General features: G+C 40.2%; 1 protein-coding gene across 1 annotated transcript in view; it reads right to left on the minus strand.

Moving 5' to 3' along the window:
• Nucleotides 1-14,245, minus strand: part of MTUS2 (microtubule associated scaffold protein 2) — a 3,916,139-nt gene that overhangs the window by 68,919 nt on the left and 3,832,975 nt on the right. The window contains exon 16 of the mRNA XM_044073264.1: nucleotides 1,893-1,990. Within this exon, the coding sequence (XP_043929199.1) occupies nucleotides 1,893-1,990 (98 nt within the window). The remainder of the gene's footprint in view (nucleotides 1-1,892; nucleotides 1,991-14,245) is intronic.

Below are 14,245 nucleotides of genomic sequence, written 5' to 3' on the forward strand. Positions count from 1 at the left end.
AAGTGCTTTGTATTTTCCATTAACATTTCTCTGGCCAGCCTTTACTTCTTGTAAATCAATACTGTATGTGTTCTTGGAACTGTATGACTGAAGAGGCTGGATGTATCAGTGGTGGATCATGTAATTATTTGCTTAGATTTGTTGAGTTTAAGCTGTATGCATTTTATTTATAACTATATTACATAAAAGAGTATGAAATGCCATCTACTGAGACAGTATTGCTGTAGGATTTTCAGACGTAATTTCTGCATGGGCAGTGTGTAGTCTTTTCTGTTAGTTTGAGTACTACTGACACAAATGTCCTTATGTTTTTGCCTGTTGTTCAACAATTACTCTGTTGCTTTGTCTAGACGCGTATAACACAGGCCAACATTAATTTAATGTATGTCAAGGTTTGCTAACAGAATGTACTAGTCACACTCCTGGGCTTACAGCCAGTCAGCACTGTAGAGCTAGGTTGTCCATACTGTTACCAAAGTATATGGTTATGTATTATATTTTTCAGTAACTATCAGTACTGTTACATTCAGTCAATACTGTTGCACTTGGTTTTGCTCTCTGGCGAGTGGTGTCTCTTCAGGGAGGTCACGAATGGCTCCTTACAACAATGGGGTATTTGTACCATAAAACTGATGATTTTGCTTTCCTGGAAATATTATGAATGTACGGCATATGGTAATAATTATATTAATAATTCTAATTATAAGGTGACTGACTGGTACCTCATGAAATTAAATAATAGCCTACATAATGCTACAAAGATTGTCACTGATACAAGCTGTCTGCCAACAACCACTCAGCAGATATTTATACTAGTTCAATAAAAAATAAGTATATTAGCATAATTATCATATTTCTGCATATATACTTCTGGCACTGTAGCATGTGTATGGGCTGTGATTCAGTATTTCATATACACTTTCACCAAAGAGGTCACAAATGGCTCCTTTTACCAGTGGGGTGCATACCACAATTTTTTTTCCTGTAAATATTATGAATATATAGCATGTGTTCATAATTATATTAATTTGAACTGGAGAGAGTTTACATGGTATTAATGTTATCAAATGAAAGTATACACAACATCGACAAATCTTTGCACTGATAGCTGGAGTCTAACTTGCACATGGTGGCAGAAATTGAAATTTGTCAGTTAAATATACAAATATGCATACCATTCATGATTGTGCAAATATCTCAGAAATGGTGTGGCATCTATAAAACTAGTTTGCAGTCAAATGAAGATCACATCTGCCCGAACAAAAGTCACACTGATAGTTGGGATCTGTCTACTGTGGTTACAGAGATATTATTTGTTTGCATAATTATAATAAGTAAATGTATATATTATATAATTACTTGTTCAATATAAAATTATTATTATGTATGGGTAACATATTAATATCACCAGTGTGTGTGCGTTGTATAACTTTCATAGTTTTATTTTTTTTTTGTAACTTTAATCCTTTTTGAGATATATAAATTTGTTTACAGCTAGGTTGAAAAAGTAAATCCTCAGAATTTTAGCTCAGGTGAAGGCTGTCCATGCAACTCTTTAGATGTCAGGAGATAGCGAAATTCCACTCAGACTAGGTGTGAAAGAGTTATGCAACAATGAAAAATACAGACATTACCTCTTTCCTGTTTTTGTTACATCTTTCCAATAATAAACAGAAAATGTGTAATATGTCAAACTACTCTGATTCATCATGCAGTCCTGATATAATTAAAACATTTCATCTTGTTAGCAGCATCTGAAGTTAATTCATTATTTATATAAGTTCTGCCTGCAAGTACATTAGAAAGCAATAGTTCCACAGTAATAGCAAACTGGTAATGCATGAAGTAGCATAGTAAACAAACTTATATTTAATTAAACAGTGTTTACTAACCTAGTCATTGCAACACTTTGATCAATTCTAGCTTTCAGGTCTTCATTTTGCTGTTGAAGAACTTGAATTTTTTCTTCAAGTAAAACATTTTTCTCAGCCTAGAAAAGAAAAATTAATTATTATTGTGACAATGAGCTTCTGCATATATGAATTTTAAGATGGCTTTACAGAAGCAGTGGGCATTTATCCCTTCACTTCTCTTTCTTGACATTTTTCCTGGTGAAGGTCATTGTGGCAATAGGATAAGAAAGACAGATACCAACTAACTCATTCTGGGCATCCACAACCATTCCAGACCTGTTGGCAAAAATAATCCCTCTAGCCTTCTTAGAGAATATACCTGCTACAGATCCATCAGACTCCACCTGTGGTCATTCTCCAATCATCTTTTTTTTTCAAATGTTTCTTTTATTTTTCATAATAGAAAACAATGCATACAGAAAAATAGAGAACATTGCAATTATGAACATTAAAATAAAACGTTGAATTATCACAGGTTGTTGTGGATATGAAGACAATTTAGCAATGGTACATAAAAAGAAGGGAAAAAAGGAAAAGAAGGCATTGTAATCAATCTAACCAAAAACACTTATATACAGTATTTACAAAATAATATGCTACCAATCCTCTACAGAGACATTAAGGAGAGGAGGAAAGATAAAATTAATTGAGTTGTCAGTGGATCTCCAGTTAATAACAGGGATAAGGATACGTATTGCACTAAGTGCAGGAATAGGGAATTATTCGTTCAGGATTAAATCAATAAGATGTTTCCATAATTTGCTAAAATAGGCTCTCTTCTTGGGACCCTTTATAATGAACTTATGAGCTGAAATGTGTTTGTAAACCATCTCTTTGAAACCCCTCCAACAAAGTCTGGTGCGATCCATCCAGTTGTTTGTGATGTATAATTTAATAAGGGAACAAAGAATAATTAAAATGTGAAGTTGTAGTTTAGACAACTTACAGGTGGGGATATGTAGAATGGCTGTTTCCCATGAAAGTGTGGAGTTATAGTAACCCATTTTTTGCAGACGGACTTTTAGAGAGCACCAGAGTTTGTGAGAGTGGTTGCAGTACCACATAATGTGTAGTAGATCAGCTCTCGGATAGGGACAACAAGTGCATGAGGGGGATAGATTGGGGTTAAATTTATTAAGTGTTACAGGAGTGTGGTAAGAGTTATTGTTCAGCATCAGTTGGGTATATAAGAGTTTTTTGAAGAGGGAGAGTTCTAAAGTAGATTTTATGGCTGAGAGTTTTTGATCCTCTGTAATAGGGGAGCCAAGGTTATTCCAATAGTTGGAGAAAAGACAATTCGAATTGTATAGCAAGGCATTCAATAGTTTGTAAGAGGATGAAATTGTTTTTTTAGGGCTCGAGATTGCAGAAATGATTTCACCTAGTTTGTTGATTTCCTGAAGATTGGGAGAGAGATTGAAAGGTTGTGCAAGTATAATCTCTCTTAGTTGCCGGAGAATAACTGTGTATTTGTTATTGGTCCCAAGAATTAACCGTAGCTCGGCAAGGGTTTTAGTCCTATATTTGAGGATATCCCATATATTAAGATCCTTGATGAGAGGAAATTCAGTGAGGTCAAACATTTTATTATTGATCTTGAGATTTGGATTATGATGTAATGGTTGGAGAAGGGGTAAGATATTTTCAAGGTTGATGTCTTTAATCAGTTTTTGGAAAAGCCTGATTTTGTGTTTCAGGGATTGAGCTAGTTTACAGTTGGTCATGGAAGTAGTGGATAGAAAGGGGATAGCCTGTGGGTTAATTTTGTTAGAGATAATATGGTGATGCCAAATTTTCATCCAGGATGGATAGTGAGTATGAGCTTTACTGTTAATATTTGAGATAGACCAGACCCTATTAGAGCAGATGATCTTGTAGTAAAGTTGAAAATTTGGAAGGCCTAGCCCTCCTTTCTCCTTAGGGTAGATTAACTTGGAGTAAGAGATCCTGACTGACTTAGGAAACCAGATGAACTTGGCTAGATCTTTGTTAATTTTGGAGAAAAAATTATTAGGGACTAACATATCAGAAGCATTGAATTGATATAGGAGTCTGGGTAGAACATTCATTTTCACTATTGCTACTTTGGATAAGAATGCTAGGTTCAGGAGTTTCCATCTTTGTAGATCTTGATGTATACTAGACCATGTTTTTAGTAGGTTATTTTGAAGCATGGAAGCTTGGTTATGTTCAAAGTGAATACCGAGATATTTATTCTCCAATCATCTTGACCTGAAGGAAGAATGGTTCTACTCTAAGACTATTAAAGATCATAAAGCTCGTCATACAGTTGTGAACAGTCAAGTCAGTGAACCTACAGAGAAACTTACTTTTTACCACTTGTATTCATAATTTCAGAAGTTATTTAATTTGAATGATGCCTATTTACCTGAACATAATTGCCTTAATTCACGCTTCAAAAAGTCCTAACTGACTGAAATAACATTAGCAATAAACTACTGTAAATGATCCTAATGTAATCAGGAAGCCAACAGTATGCAATATAAAAACAGAGTTTTGCCAGTGGTCTTCTCTGACTGATTATAATCCTGGAGTAGTTATACAGAAATGGGCAGGAGAGGATGGGCATGCCCACCCGGGGGGGGGGGGTGGCAGAGCAGGATACATAATGGCACAAAACATCAAGGGAGGAGCAGCATTACATAAACATTCTGTGGTGGTAGTGGAGGGGCTTTCAGATGACCAAGCCACCATTTGATGGTAATCCTCATTAGCAACTACGTGTTCTAAGTACATAGGAGTGTGTACTTATACAGGACATCATGAGGCACTGTGGTGATGCAGGTAGCTTATCTTCCCAACCTTAGACAGTTCAAATGTCCTTACAGCTTGAATGCTGCCAAAGACACAAGCAGCCCTCACGACTGTCTGAATGATGGCCTCTCTGGAAACGTCTGTTCTCTGTGGCTCTGGGGAATCCCTCATCATCATCATCGACCCCCTTTTTCCCATTTTCTATATGGGGTTGGAGTGTCGTCTTAACTGTCACCATCTCTCTCAATTCAATGCCACACTCCTGCCTTCTTCAACACTCATGCCTGACTGTCGCAGATCTTCTCTCTCACAATCCACCCATTTGCTGGATGCCCTCGTTTCCTCTTATCTTCTTCCTGTCTGTCCCAAATCTTCTTCACCAGATTGTCTTCTGCTTTTCCGCATGTGTCCAAACCACCACAATCTGTTCTCTTTGTTCTTTCCTGCAACTGGAGCAACTTTGGCTTTTGCTCTTATGTCCTCATTTTTTGTCAGTTCCACAGTGTGCATCCTACCACCCTTCTCAGTTACTTTGTTTCCATCACCTTTAGCTTCCTCATCTGCTCTGCCTTTACTGCCCAGGTTTCTGTACCATACAGTAGTACTGGTCACACCACTGTCTTGTACACCTTACTTTTCAGCTTCTTTGGCATTCTTCTGTCAAACACTATACTTGACACTTTATGCCAGTTGGCTGCAGCCCTTCTGATTCTAGCTTTGACCTCTTCAATCAAGACTTTTCTTCTCCTCAACCACCCATCCCAGTTACTTGAAGCTGTTAACTTGTTCCACTATCTTCCCTTCTATGTCGATTCTCAGCTTCTTCTAATTTCTCCAGTTTGCTGCTATTACCACTGTCTGTTTCATTCCATGTGCCTTCAGTTTTGCATTCCATTCTCCTACCCTTTGCTGAAGGTCTTGCTCAGTCTCCCTGTCATGCCACATTATTTGCATACCATACTTCTCAACCTGTTAGAGTGAGAAATCTGGACAAAGGACCAAAAATATGGACAAATAAACATTGCTCTTAAAAACTTAAAACGTTAATAGAATAGCAGGTTTGGAATTAGCATGAATTTTCCAAAGGATATGAAGTCTGAAACTCAAATATCTGTTACTATCTTTGACTTCAGTCTTCAACGGTTTGTCAATGAGTTGCCAGAAAACCACAATTTTATGAAAAACAGACAAAAATATTAAGCAAAAATCTGTACATTCTGCAAAAATCTGTACAGTGGAAAGGTATGCTGCATACTGCAACTTTGTTGATTTGTCCCCTCTGACCTGTTTGTTAACGTAGTCCATTATCAGTATAAACAGCAGAGGGCTCAGAGGTGAACCCAGGTGCACATTCACTCCCACAGGGAACACTGTTTCTACTTGAGTCACTGAATCCTTGCACATAGCCTGCACAAATTCTACTAATGTTTCTGGGATTCTGAACCACCACAGTACTGCCCAAATCAGCTTTGTTGGGATTTTGTCATATGCTTCATGTCTAGGAATTCCCAGTTGGACTCTTTCCTCATCTCTTGCTTCTTTTCAACTATCTGTCTCACTGCAAAAATTTGGGTCAGTTGTGCTGCATCCTGATCTGAATACGAACTGCTCATCTCCTATCTTGCTTTCTACTACTCTGTGTATCCATTTACCAACCACCCTCTCCAGACCTTTCATGCAATGTGGCAGATGCTTCATGTCTCTGTACTGCTCACAGTTGTGGATGTCCCCTTATACACTGACACAAGTATGCTTATTCTCCAGTCATATGACATACACCTTTCTCTCCACACTGCTATGAGTACACTCAGGAGGCATTTCTCCCCCATCTCACCCAGCATCTTTACCATATCTGCTGTGATCTCATCTAAGCCTGCTGCTTTCCCTGACTTGGCATAATGGTTAAGGTTTTTGCCTCCCATGCACAAGGTACAAGGTTCAATCCTGACTTCTGGCCAGTGCTTGTTTGGAGTTTTATGTTCTCCCTGCATCTCTCTGGGGTTCCTCCAACCTCCAAAAACATGCTGAGTGTTTCCATCTCAAACTCACCAATGAATGGAGCTGTGGGCAGCAGCATAGACTCTACACAGTGCCCCACAGGGGAAAGAGTTGTATAGACCAACCACTCTGGGCATCTACTGTGCTGCGCAGTATCCTCAAGACAGGAGAATATGGATCACAGACTGCATGCCATGGCAGGGCTAGCCACTCGATGGTGTAAAATATGGCTCTAGGTGATTTGGTCATGTTGACTAATGTAGCCAAATGGGCATGGGTATTTGCTGGTGATAAATGGGTTGAGGACCTGACCTACTCCAACTTACGCAGGGACCCATGCTAACAGTGGGAGGGGTGTATGTGCCTCTACTGGCCAGTGTGTGCCCACCAATAAAGCCCAGAAGCCCTGGGTCAAAAAGCTACTGGACGGCCGATGTCCAATTTCCCAGCCTGGGCTACCTGGGGTAGCTCTGTTGAGAGCAAAAGCTGGACGTAAAATCTATCAACCTGACAAACATGAACTCAGAATTGCTACACTCAATGTAGGTTCACTGACAGGATGCAGCTTGGAAGTGGATGAAATAATGGTATGGAGGAGGCTGGACATTTTATGTATCCAAGAGATAAGATGGAAGGGCAGTGTAGCAAAGCCACTTGGCTTGGAATCAGAGTCCACTACTTTGGAAGAGGACAGGCTAGAAATGGTGTAGGAACTGTGGTGAAGGAGAGGCTTCAGAAGGTAGTGAAGGATGTCATTAGAATTAGTGACAAACTCATGGTAATCAGACTCTAGTGTAATGCTAGAGCAGTATTCATAATCTCAGCCTATGTCCCACAGCAGGATTGTGATAGTGATGAAATGTGCATTTAGCAGTTGCGGGGCTTACTAGATAAAGCAAGACAACATGAACTGGTGTTGATAATGGGTGATTTGAATGCACACAATGGGACAGATAGAACAGGATATGATGACTGCTTGGCTCCACATGGTTGGGCCAACAGGAATAAAGGAGAGGCCATTCTAGACTTCTGTCTGGCAAATGGCTTGATAGTAGCCAACACATGGTCAGAAAAAGAGACAATCACAAGATCACATATAAGAGTAGCCAACATGTAACTCAGGTTGACTTCCTCCTAGTAAGGAAAGGGCATTTAGGTAGAATCAATGTTTGCAGAGTCATCCCCAGTGAAATGGTCAGCCCACAGCATAAACCACTGGTTGCCACAATCAGCTGCAAGCAGTGGTCTGAGAGGGCTCTAAGGTCAATGCAGACCATGCTGAAAACCTGAAAACTGACTGGAGAGAAAGTACAACAGTTCAAGGAATTACTTAGGGCTCTAGCACCCCAAAAAGAGGAGGAACTAGGTGGAGTTGAAGAAGAATTGCAGCACCTCAGAACAGCATGTGTGAGGACTACAGGTACATAAAGAAAGCTGGTAGTGGAATGAAGAAGTGCAAGAAGTTATCAAAAGAAAGAAGGAGTGCAAGAAAAGATGGGAGATAGAAAATATGTGCCAGGCTGGAAGGAATATTGGCTGGCTAGCAAAGAGGATAAGAAAGGACTTGCAATAGAAAAAAACAGGGCATCGAAGGCACTCTACCAGCTTCTGGAAAGTGACTCAGTAGGTGGCACAAAGAAACTATATCACCTTGCAAGGCAAAGACAGAAGGATAAAGATAGTCAAACACCCTGCATAAGGGATGCCAGCAACAACCTGGTCACCATTCCAGAGGACATTAAAGGCAGATGGAAGGAGTACTTCCAACAGCTTTTGAATGAAGAAAACCCCATATAATCTGTACTGCCTCAAGACATAGCCTATGATGAGAGAAGAAGAGGAGTCCACCCTAGAAAAAGTAAGAATGGCACTAAGGAAAATGAAGTCAGGGAAAGCAGCAGGCTCTGGGGAATCCCTGCCATGGAGAAAACATGGAATTGAGTCCAGCTGAGGAAGGTTTTACATTTGGCAGGTACAATAGGGAATAAAGAACATGGAAAAAAAAACACTTGCCATTCGACCACCAGAGATTAGTTGAGCACCCAGAAGGCTATGGCTACTGTGAAAATCAAGTTCCAAGTTTTATACCCACGTTTGTCATCACTTGTGGAAAAAGACCCAGACATGCTTCACCTCCTCTAGTAGAGGGGGCTGTCCCCCCTCCACCTGAATATGATGACAGTCATGGTGCCAGATCTGAATATGCTGATACTTATTTCATCTACTTCACACTTGATAGAAAAAAAAGGCCAAAATGTCATCATCCACAAATCACAGAAATATCCCTACTAGGTTGTTAACCTGGATGCTCTTCCAACCTCAGCCGTGTCTTGATATCTGGTTTATGAAATCATGAACAGAAATGGTAATGAGATGCATCCTTGGCAAATCCTAGTCCCTACTACTTTCAATGAATTTTTTTTTATTGCTAGGAATGTAGCTACAGCTCACAAGGCACTCATTAAAAGTCCATCCATTAGACAACAGTGGTCCTAGTACCTCATTTTGCTAGAGAACCTCCTACTATTCATACTGAGGACTGTTCATCAAAATCATCATCATCATCAGCCACTTTTTCTACATGGGGTCGTGGTATCGTGTTAACTGTCGTCAACTGTCTCAATTCGGTGCCACACTCCTGCCTTCTTCAACACTCATGCCTGACTGTCTCAGATCTTCTTTCACACAATCCATCCACCTCTTTGCTGGATGTCCTCGCTTCCCCTTATCTTCTTCCTGTCTGTCCTAAATCTTCCTCACCAGATTGGCTTCTGCTTTTCTACACATGCCTAAACCACTGTAATCTGTTCTCTTTGATCTTTTCTACAATTGGAGCTACTCTGACTTCTGCCCTTATGTCCTCATTTCTTCGTCTGTCCCACAAGTGTGCATCTTATCACCTTTCTCAGGCACTTAATTTCCATCATGTCTAGCTTCTTCAACTGTTCTGCCTTTACTGCCCGGGTTTTTGTACCATACAGTAGTACTGGTCGCACCACTGTCTTGTACACTTTACTTTTCAGCTTCTTTGGCATTCGTCTGTCATAGACTACACCTGATACTATATGCCAGTTGGCTGCATCTCCTCTGATTCTAGCTTTGACCTCTTTATTCAGCAGCTACTCCTCCCAGATACTTGAAGGTGTTTAGCTGTTTCACTATCTTCCCTTCCATCTCTATTCTCAGCTTCTTCTGATTTCCCCAATTTGCTGCCATTACCGCTGTCTTATCTGTGCTTAGTTTCATCCCATGTGCCTTCAGATTTTCATTCCATTCTCCTATCCTTTGCTAAAGTTCTAGCTCAGAGTCTGCCTGTAGTGCCACATTGTCTGGATACAGCAGATTTGTTGATCCTTCCACTCCAACCTGTTTGCTAATGTAGTCCATCACCAGTATGAAGAGGAGTGGGCTCAGAGCTGAACCTTGAAGTACACCCACACCCACTGGGAACCCCTCTATGTGGCCGAACACTGTTCGTACTTGAGTCATTGGGTCCTTGTACATAGCCTGCACTAATTGTACCAATGTTTCTGGGACTTCAAACTACCACAGTACTGCCCAGAGCAGCTTTCTTGGGACCTTGTCATATGCTTTCTCCAAGTCTAGGAATGCCCAGTTGGACTCTATCCTCATATCTAGCTTCTTCTCAAGTATCTGTTTCAATGCAAACATCGGGTCAATTGTGCTGCATCCTGATCCGAATCCAAACTGCTCATCTCCCATCTTACATTATACTACTCTGCGTATCCGTTTATAAATCCCCCTTTCCAGAACTTTCATGCAATGTGATAGGAGTTTGATGCCTCTGTACTGCCCACAGTTGTGGATGTCCCCTTTATTCTTGTACACTGGCATGAGTATGCTTATTCTCCAGTCATCTGGGATATGCCTTTCATTCCACACTGCTATTAGTACCCTCAGGAGCCATTTCTCCCCTATCTCACCCAGCATCTTTATCATATCTGCTGTGACCTCATCTGAGCCTGCTGCTTTCCCTGACTTCATCTTCCTTAGTGCTGTTCTTACTTCTTCTAGGGTGGGCTCCTCTTCTTCTCTCATCGTAGGCTTGTTTCTAGGGCAGTACAGCTTCTGTGGGGTTTTCTTCATTCAGAAGCTGCTGGAAATACTCCTTCCATCTGCCTTTGATGTCCTCTGGGCTGGTGAGCAGGTTGTTGCTGGCATCCCTTATGAAGGGTGTCTGACTATCTTCTTTATCTTTCTGTCTTTGCCTTGCAACCTGATATAGTTTCTTTGTGCCCCTTACTAAGTCATTTTCCAGCGGTTGGTAGAGTGCCTCTGATGCACTATTCCTTGTTATTGCAACTTCTTTCTTAGCTTCTTTGTTAGCCAACCAGTAGCCCTTCCTAGCCTGGTCAGTCTTTTCTGTCTCCCACTTCTTCCTGCACTCCTTTTTTCTTTTGATGACTTCCTGGACTTCTGCAGTCCACCATCAGCTTTCCTTATGTACCTTATTTCCATACCTGGTTCGGCCACATATCTTTTTTGTAGTCCTGTAGTTCTGTAGACCATTCATCAAAAGCTTTCTCTAATTTAAAAAATACAGCTATTTAGTAAACTCGCGTGACTCCTCACCATTGCATAAGCTTGAACAAAACTGGTCCACTGTTCCATGGCACAGCTGGAAGCCCAAGTACAAAGTCTAACTCTTGGCTGATGTCTTCTCTCTGGTTTTATAGCATATGCTTTTCCTAGAACACTGAGGCATATGACCACATATACAGGAAACACATCATCTGCTCCCCTTTCTTAGAGATGGTGATTGTGATGCCCGTGCACTGGCCCAGCAATAAAGGAGCCTCAATTCTCGTCACTAACACCAGTGAGGGGCGTCCATATAGGGAAAGGATAATAAACACACACACAGTAAAGTACAATTTCCCTTAAGAGCACACAGAGATCACAGTCAGTCTGGGGTTGGTTTCTCCCTTTCTCTCCAGGTCCCCAATAAAACTCCCCACTAGCACAACTATAGGGTCCACATCTCAGCCTGGTGGGCAAGCTAAAACCTCCAGCACCCTCTCTGTCCAACCAGTGCTTCGTGTCCCTGCCCAAGTAACTGACACACACACACACACACACACACACACACACACACACACACACACACACACACACTTTGAGACAAAAGTTATATACAACCACAGAGACACTCCCGGGGAAGGCTGGCACAGGTTCTCCAGCTGTGCCCCTTTTTTCCCAGACTATACGGTAGTACCACTTGCCACCACCCACTAATATTTATCAGCTACTAAAAAGGCCCTTAACAAATGGTGTCTAATGATTATTGTGCAATATTATTGTCCAAATGGTAAGTGCAACTGAACAGTCAAGGCTTATTGGAGTGGCTTTGTACAATATCACTAAATACATGCAATGTACTCTTAGAGCTTAAATTATCTCTACACAAAACAGCCAGAGTTGAAAGGTTTAAAAATATTTAATAATAAATAATAAAAACACAAGACAATACTTCTTACTAGACAGTCCTAGTCAAGAGTTCAGAGATCACAGAGAAATACTTAAAATAATACAGTAGAAAAGTTCTGACATCAATACAGAAAAAATACATCTAATCTTCCTAGATCCTAGCTATATCTAATAGAAAACACAGTTCTAAAATAAACTTACATATAGAGTAAGACAGTGCTAGTGATATTGGATATTCTCAAGACAAATGCTCAAATGCTCTGAGTCTTTCTGTCCTTAAATTGATAACACAGTACAACCGATTCATTTCAGATTACGTCATTTCTTTCTGGTTCCCAAGCTAATAGAAACTCAGAGGTTAATAGCCATTTTGATCTTGCAGCTGGTCAGGAAGCCAGAGCAATAAAAGAAATTATACATGTAAATTCCAGGCCTTAACTCTGGCCTCAAACAATAGGCAGAATGCATCCATCTAGACATGTCGGCTCCAAGTTTTAGATCAAAGAATTTCACAATGCTTGACTTATCAGCTTTCTTAAAGCAGAGTGCACTGTTGTTACATTTTTTCAGTTCAACATCCAATACAGTCTTTTCACATTTAAGAGAACAAGCCTGTGGCTTACATTAATATTTACAAATGACAGAATTATCTACAAAATTCTAGCTAGCTAGCCTGGCAGCCTTCACCTATCTTCACAGTGATCACCACATTAATTTGCCAGAACAAAAGTTTTTTTTCACCCTGACATATAAAATCTTTGGGGAAGTAAGCTGAAGAAATTCTAATTAGATGGCAATGGGATGTACTATTATAAGTTCGTAGGTTCAGCTGTCAGTTTTATGACCTACTAACTTTCACGACACCTGACTATCACAGTCCCACAGTTATATCTCACTTAAGATTATTTTTCAAGGAAGGTTAATTACTGTATTCTTGTGATTGTAAGGTGAAGTTTACTGTAGTCTTGAAAGGTGCTGTGCAATGCATCTGTCATATATTTTCTATTTCCATTATCTAGTTTCAGAAACTGGTTTCACAATCTGATGTTAGCTTCCAAAGTGTTGCATTACAGGCAATAACTTGCAAACAGAACCAGGTGAGACACTGCCTTATAGCTCAGGCAAAGGTCACCTCTTAGTACCTTATAGAAACAAAAGATAATGACAGATCACCACTGCTGTAGCATTAGCTGTATGGGTTGTATCATGCAAAGGATGCAAAAGACAGGCTTCCAAAGATTGAAGGACACCTTCCTATATGGGCGTCAAGCCATTCAGGACTTTCCTGATGTCGAAGAGTGCTCCTCTTTTGGGCTTTCGAGGACTGACAGTTGGTTAACACTTTCCACTGCTAGGCAGATAAGTTTCCTTCAGGGGGAAAAAAACTAACATATTTACTTTTTATGTCAAAAAACTAAAAACTGTTTTTATCGACTGTTATATGATTTTTAGTAAAATTTAAACAAAAATGTTATGTTTTACTTTTATGGAATACATTTGTTAAAACTAATTTAAAACTACTTTTTTCTGAGATAAACGTTATGTCATTTTACCTTTGGGGCTAGGGTAAGTGTTTAAAGTGCTTTTTACTGTGAGTTCTGGTAGAAAAAGTGACTTTTAACTACTTACCTGTCTTACCGACTACTGCTACCAGGCATTCCAGGAATCAGGCATTGTTTTCAGTTTAATTGTGGAACAACCTACTGGTTACTTGGCTTTTCCTCTCTCCAGCCACAAAAAGAAGAAAATTAATAAACAGTCTATGCTGTCAAAGCATGCTGGTAAAGCGCCTCAGCTGCACATGGGTGACTGCTATGACCATTTCTGGTTCCTCAGACTATTTATCTTTTTCCTTAGCTTCCTCTGGTGTTGTCCACATCCTCCGCGGTTACTGCAGTGCTCTCAGGGAGCAAGGGATAACCACTCTTGCCAATCCTGGGAAAGGGGCAGGGAATACCCTCTACCTAGCTAGACTACTATGCCTATCCCTAGGGAGGTTCTTCCCTGGCAAGCGTGGGTCCACTTCTTCTGAAATTCCTGTTAAAATGAAGCAAAAACTTAAGACATAATATATTCTCCTGTCTCAGTCTCTTCAGATAGGAGTGATTTAT

This window comes from Protopterus annectens, chromosome 5.part1, assembly GCF_019279795.1.
Source record: "Protopterus annectens isolate FY-2018-M chromosome 5.part1, PAN1.0, whole genome shotgun sequence".
Classification (NCBI taxonomy): domain Eukaryota; kingdom Metazoa; phylum Chordata; order Ceratodontiformes; family Protopteridae; genus Protopterus; species Protopterus annectens.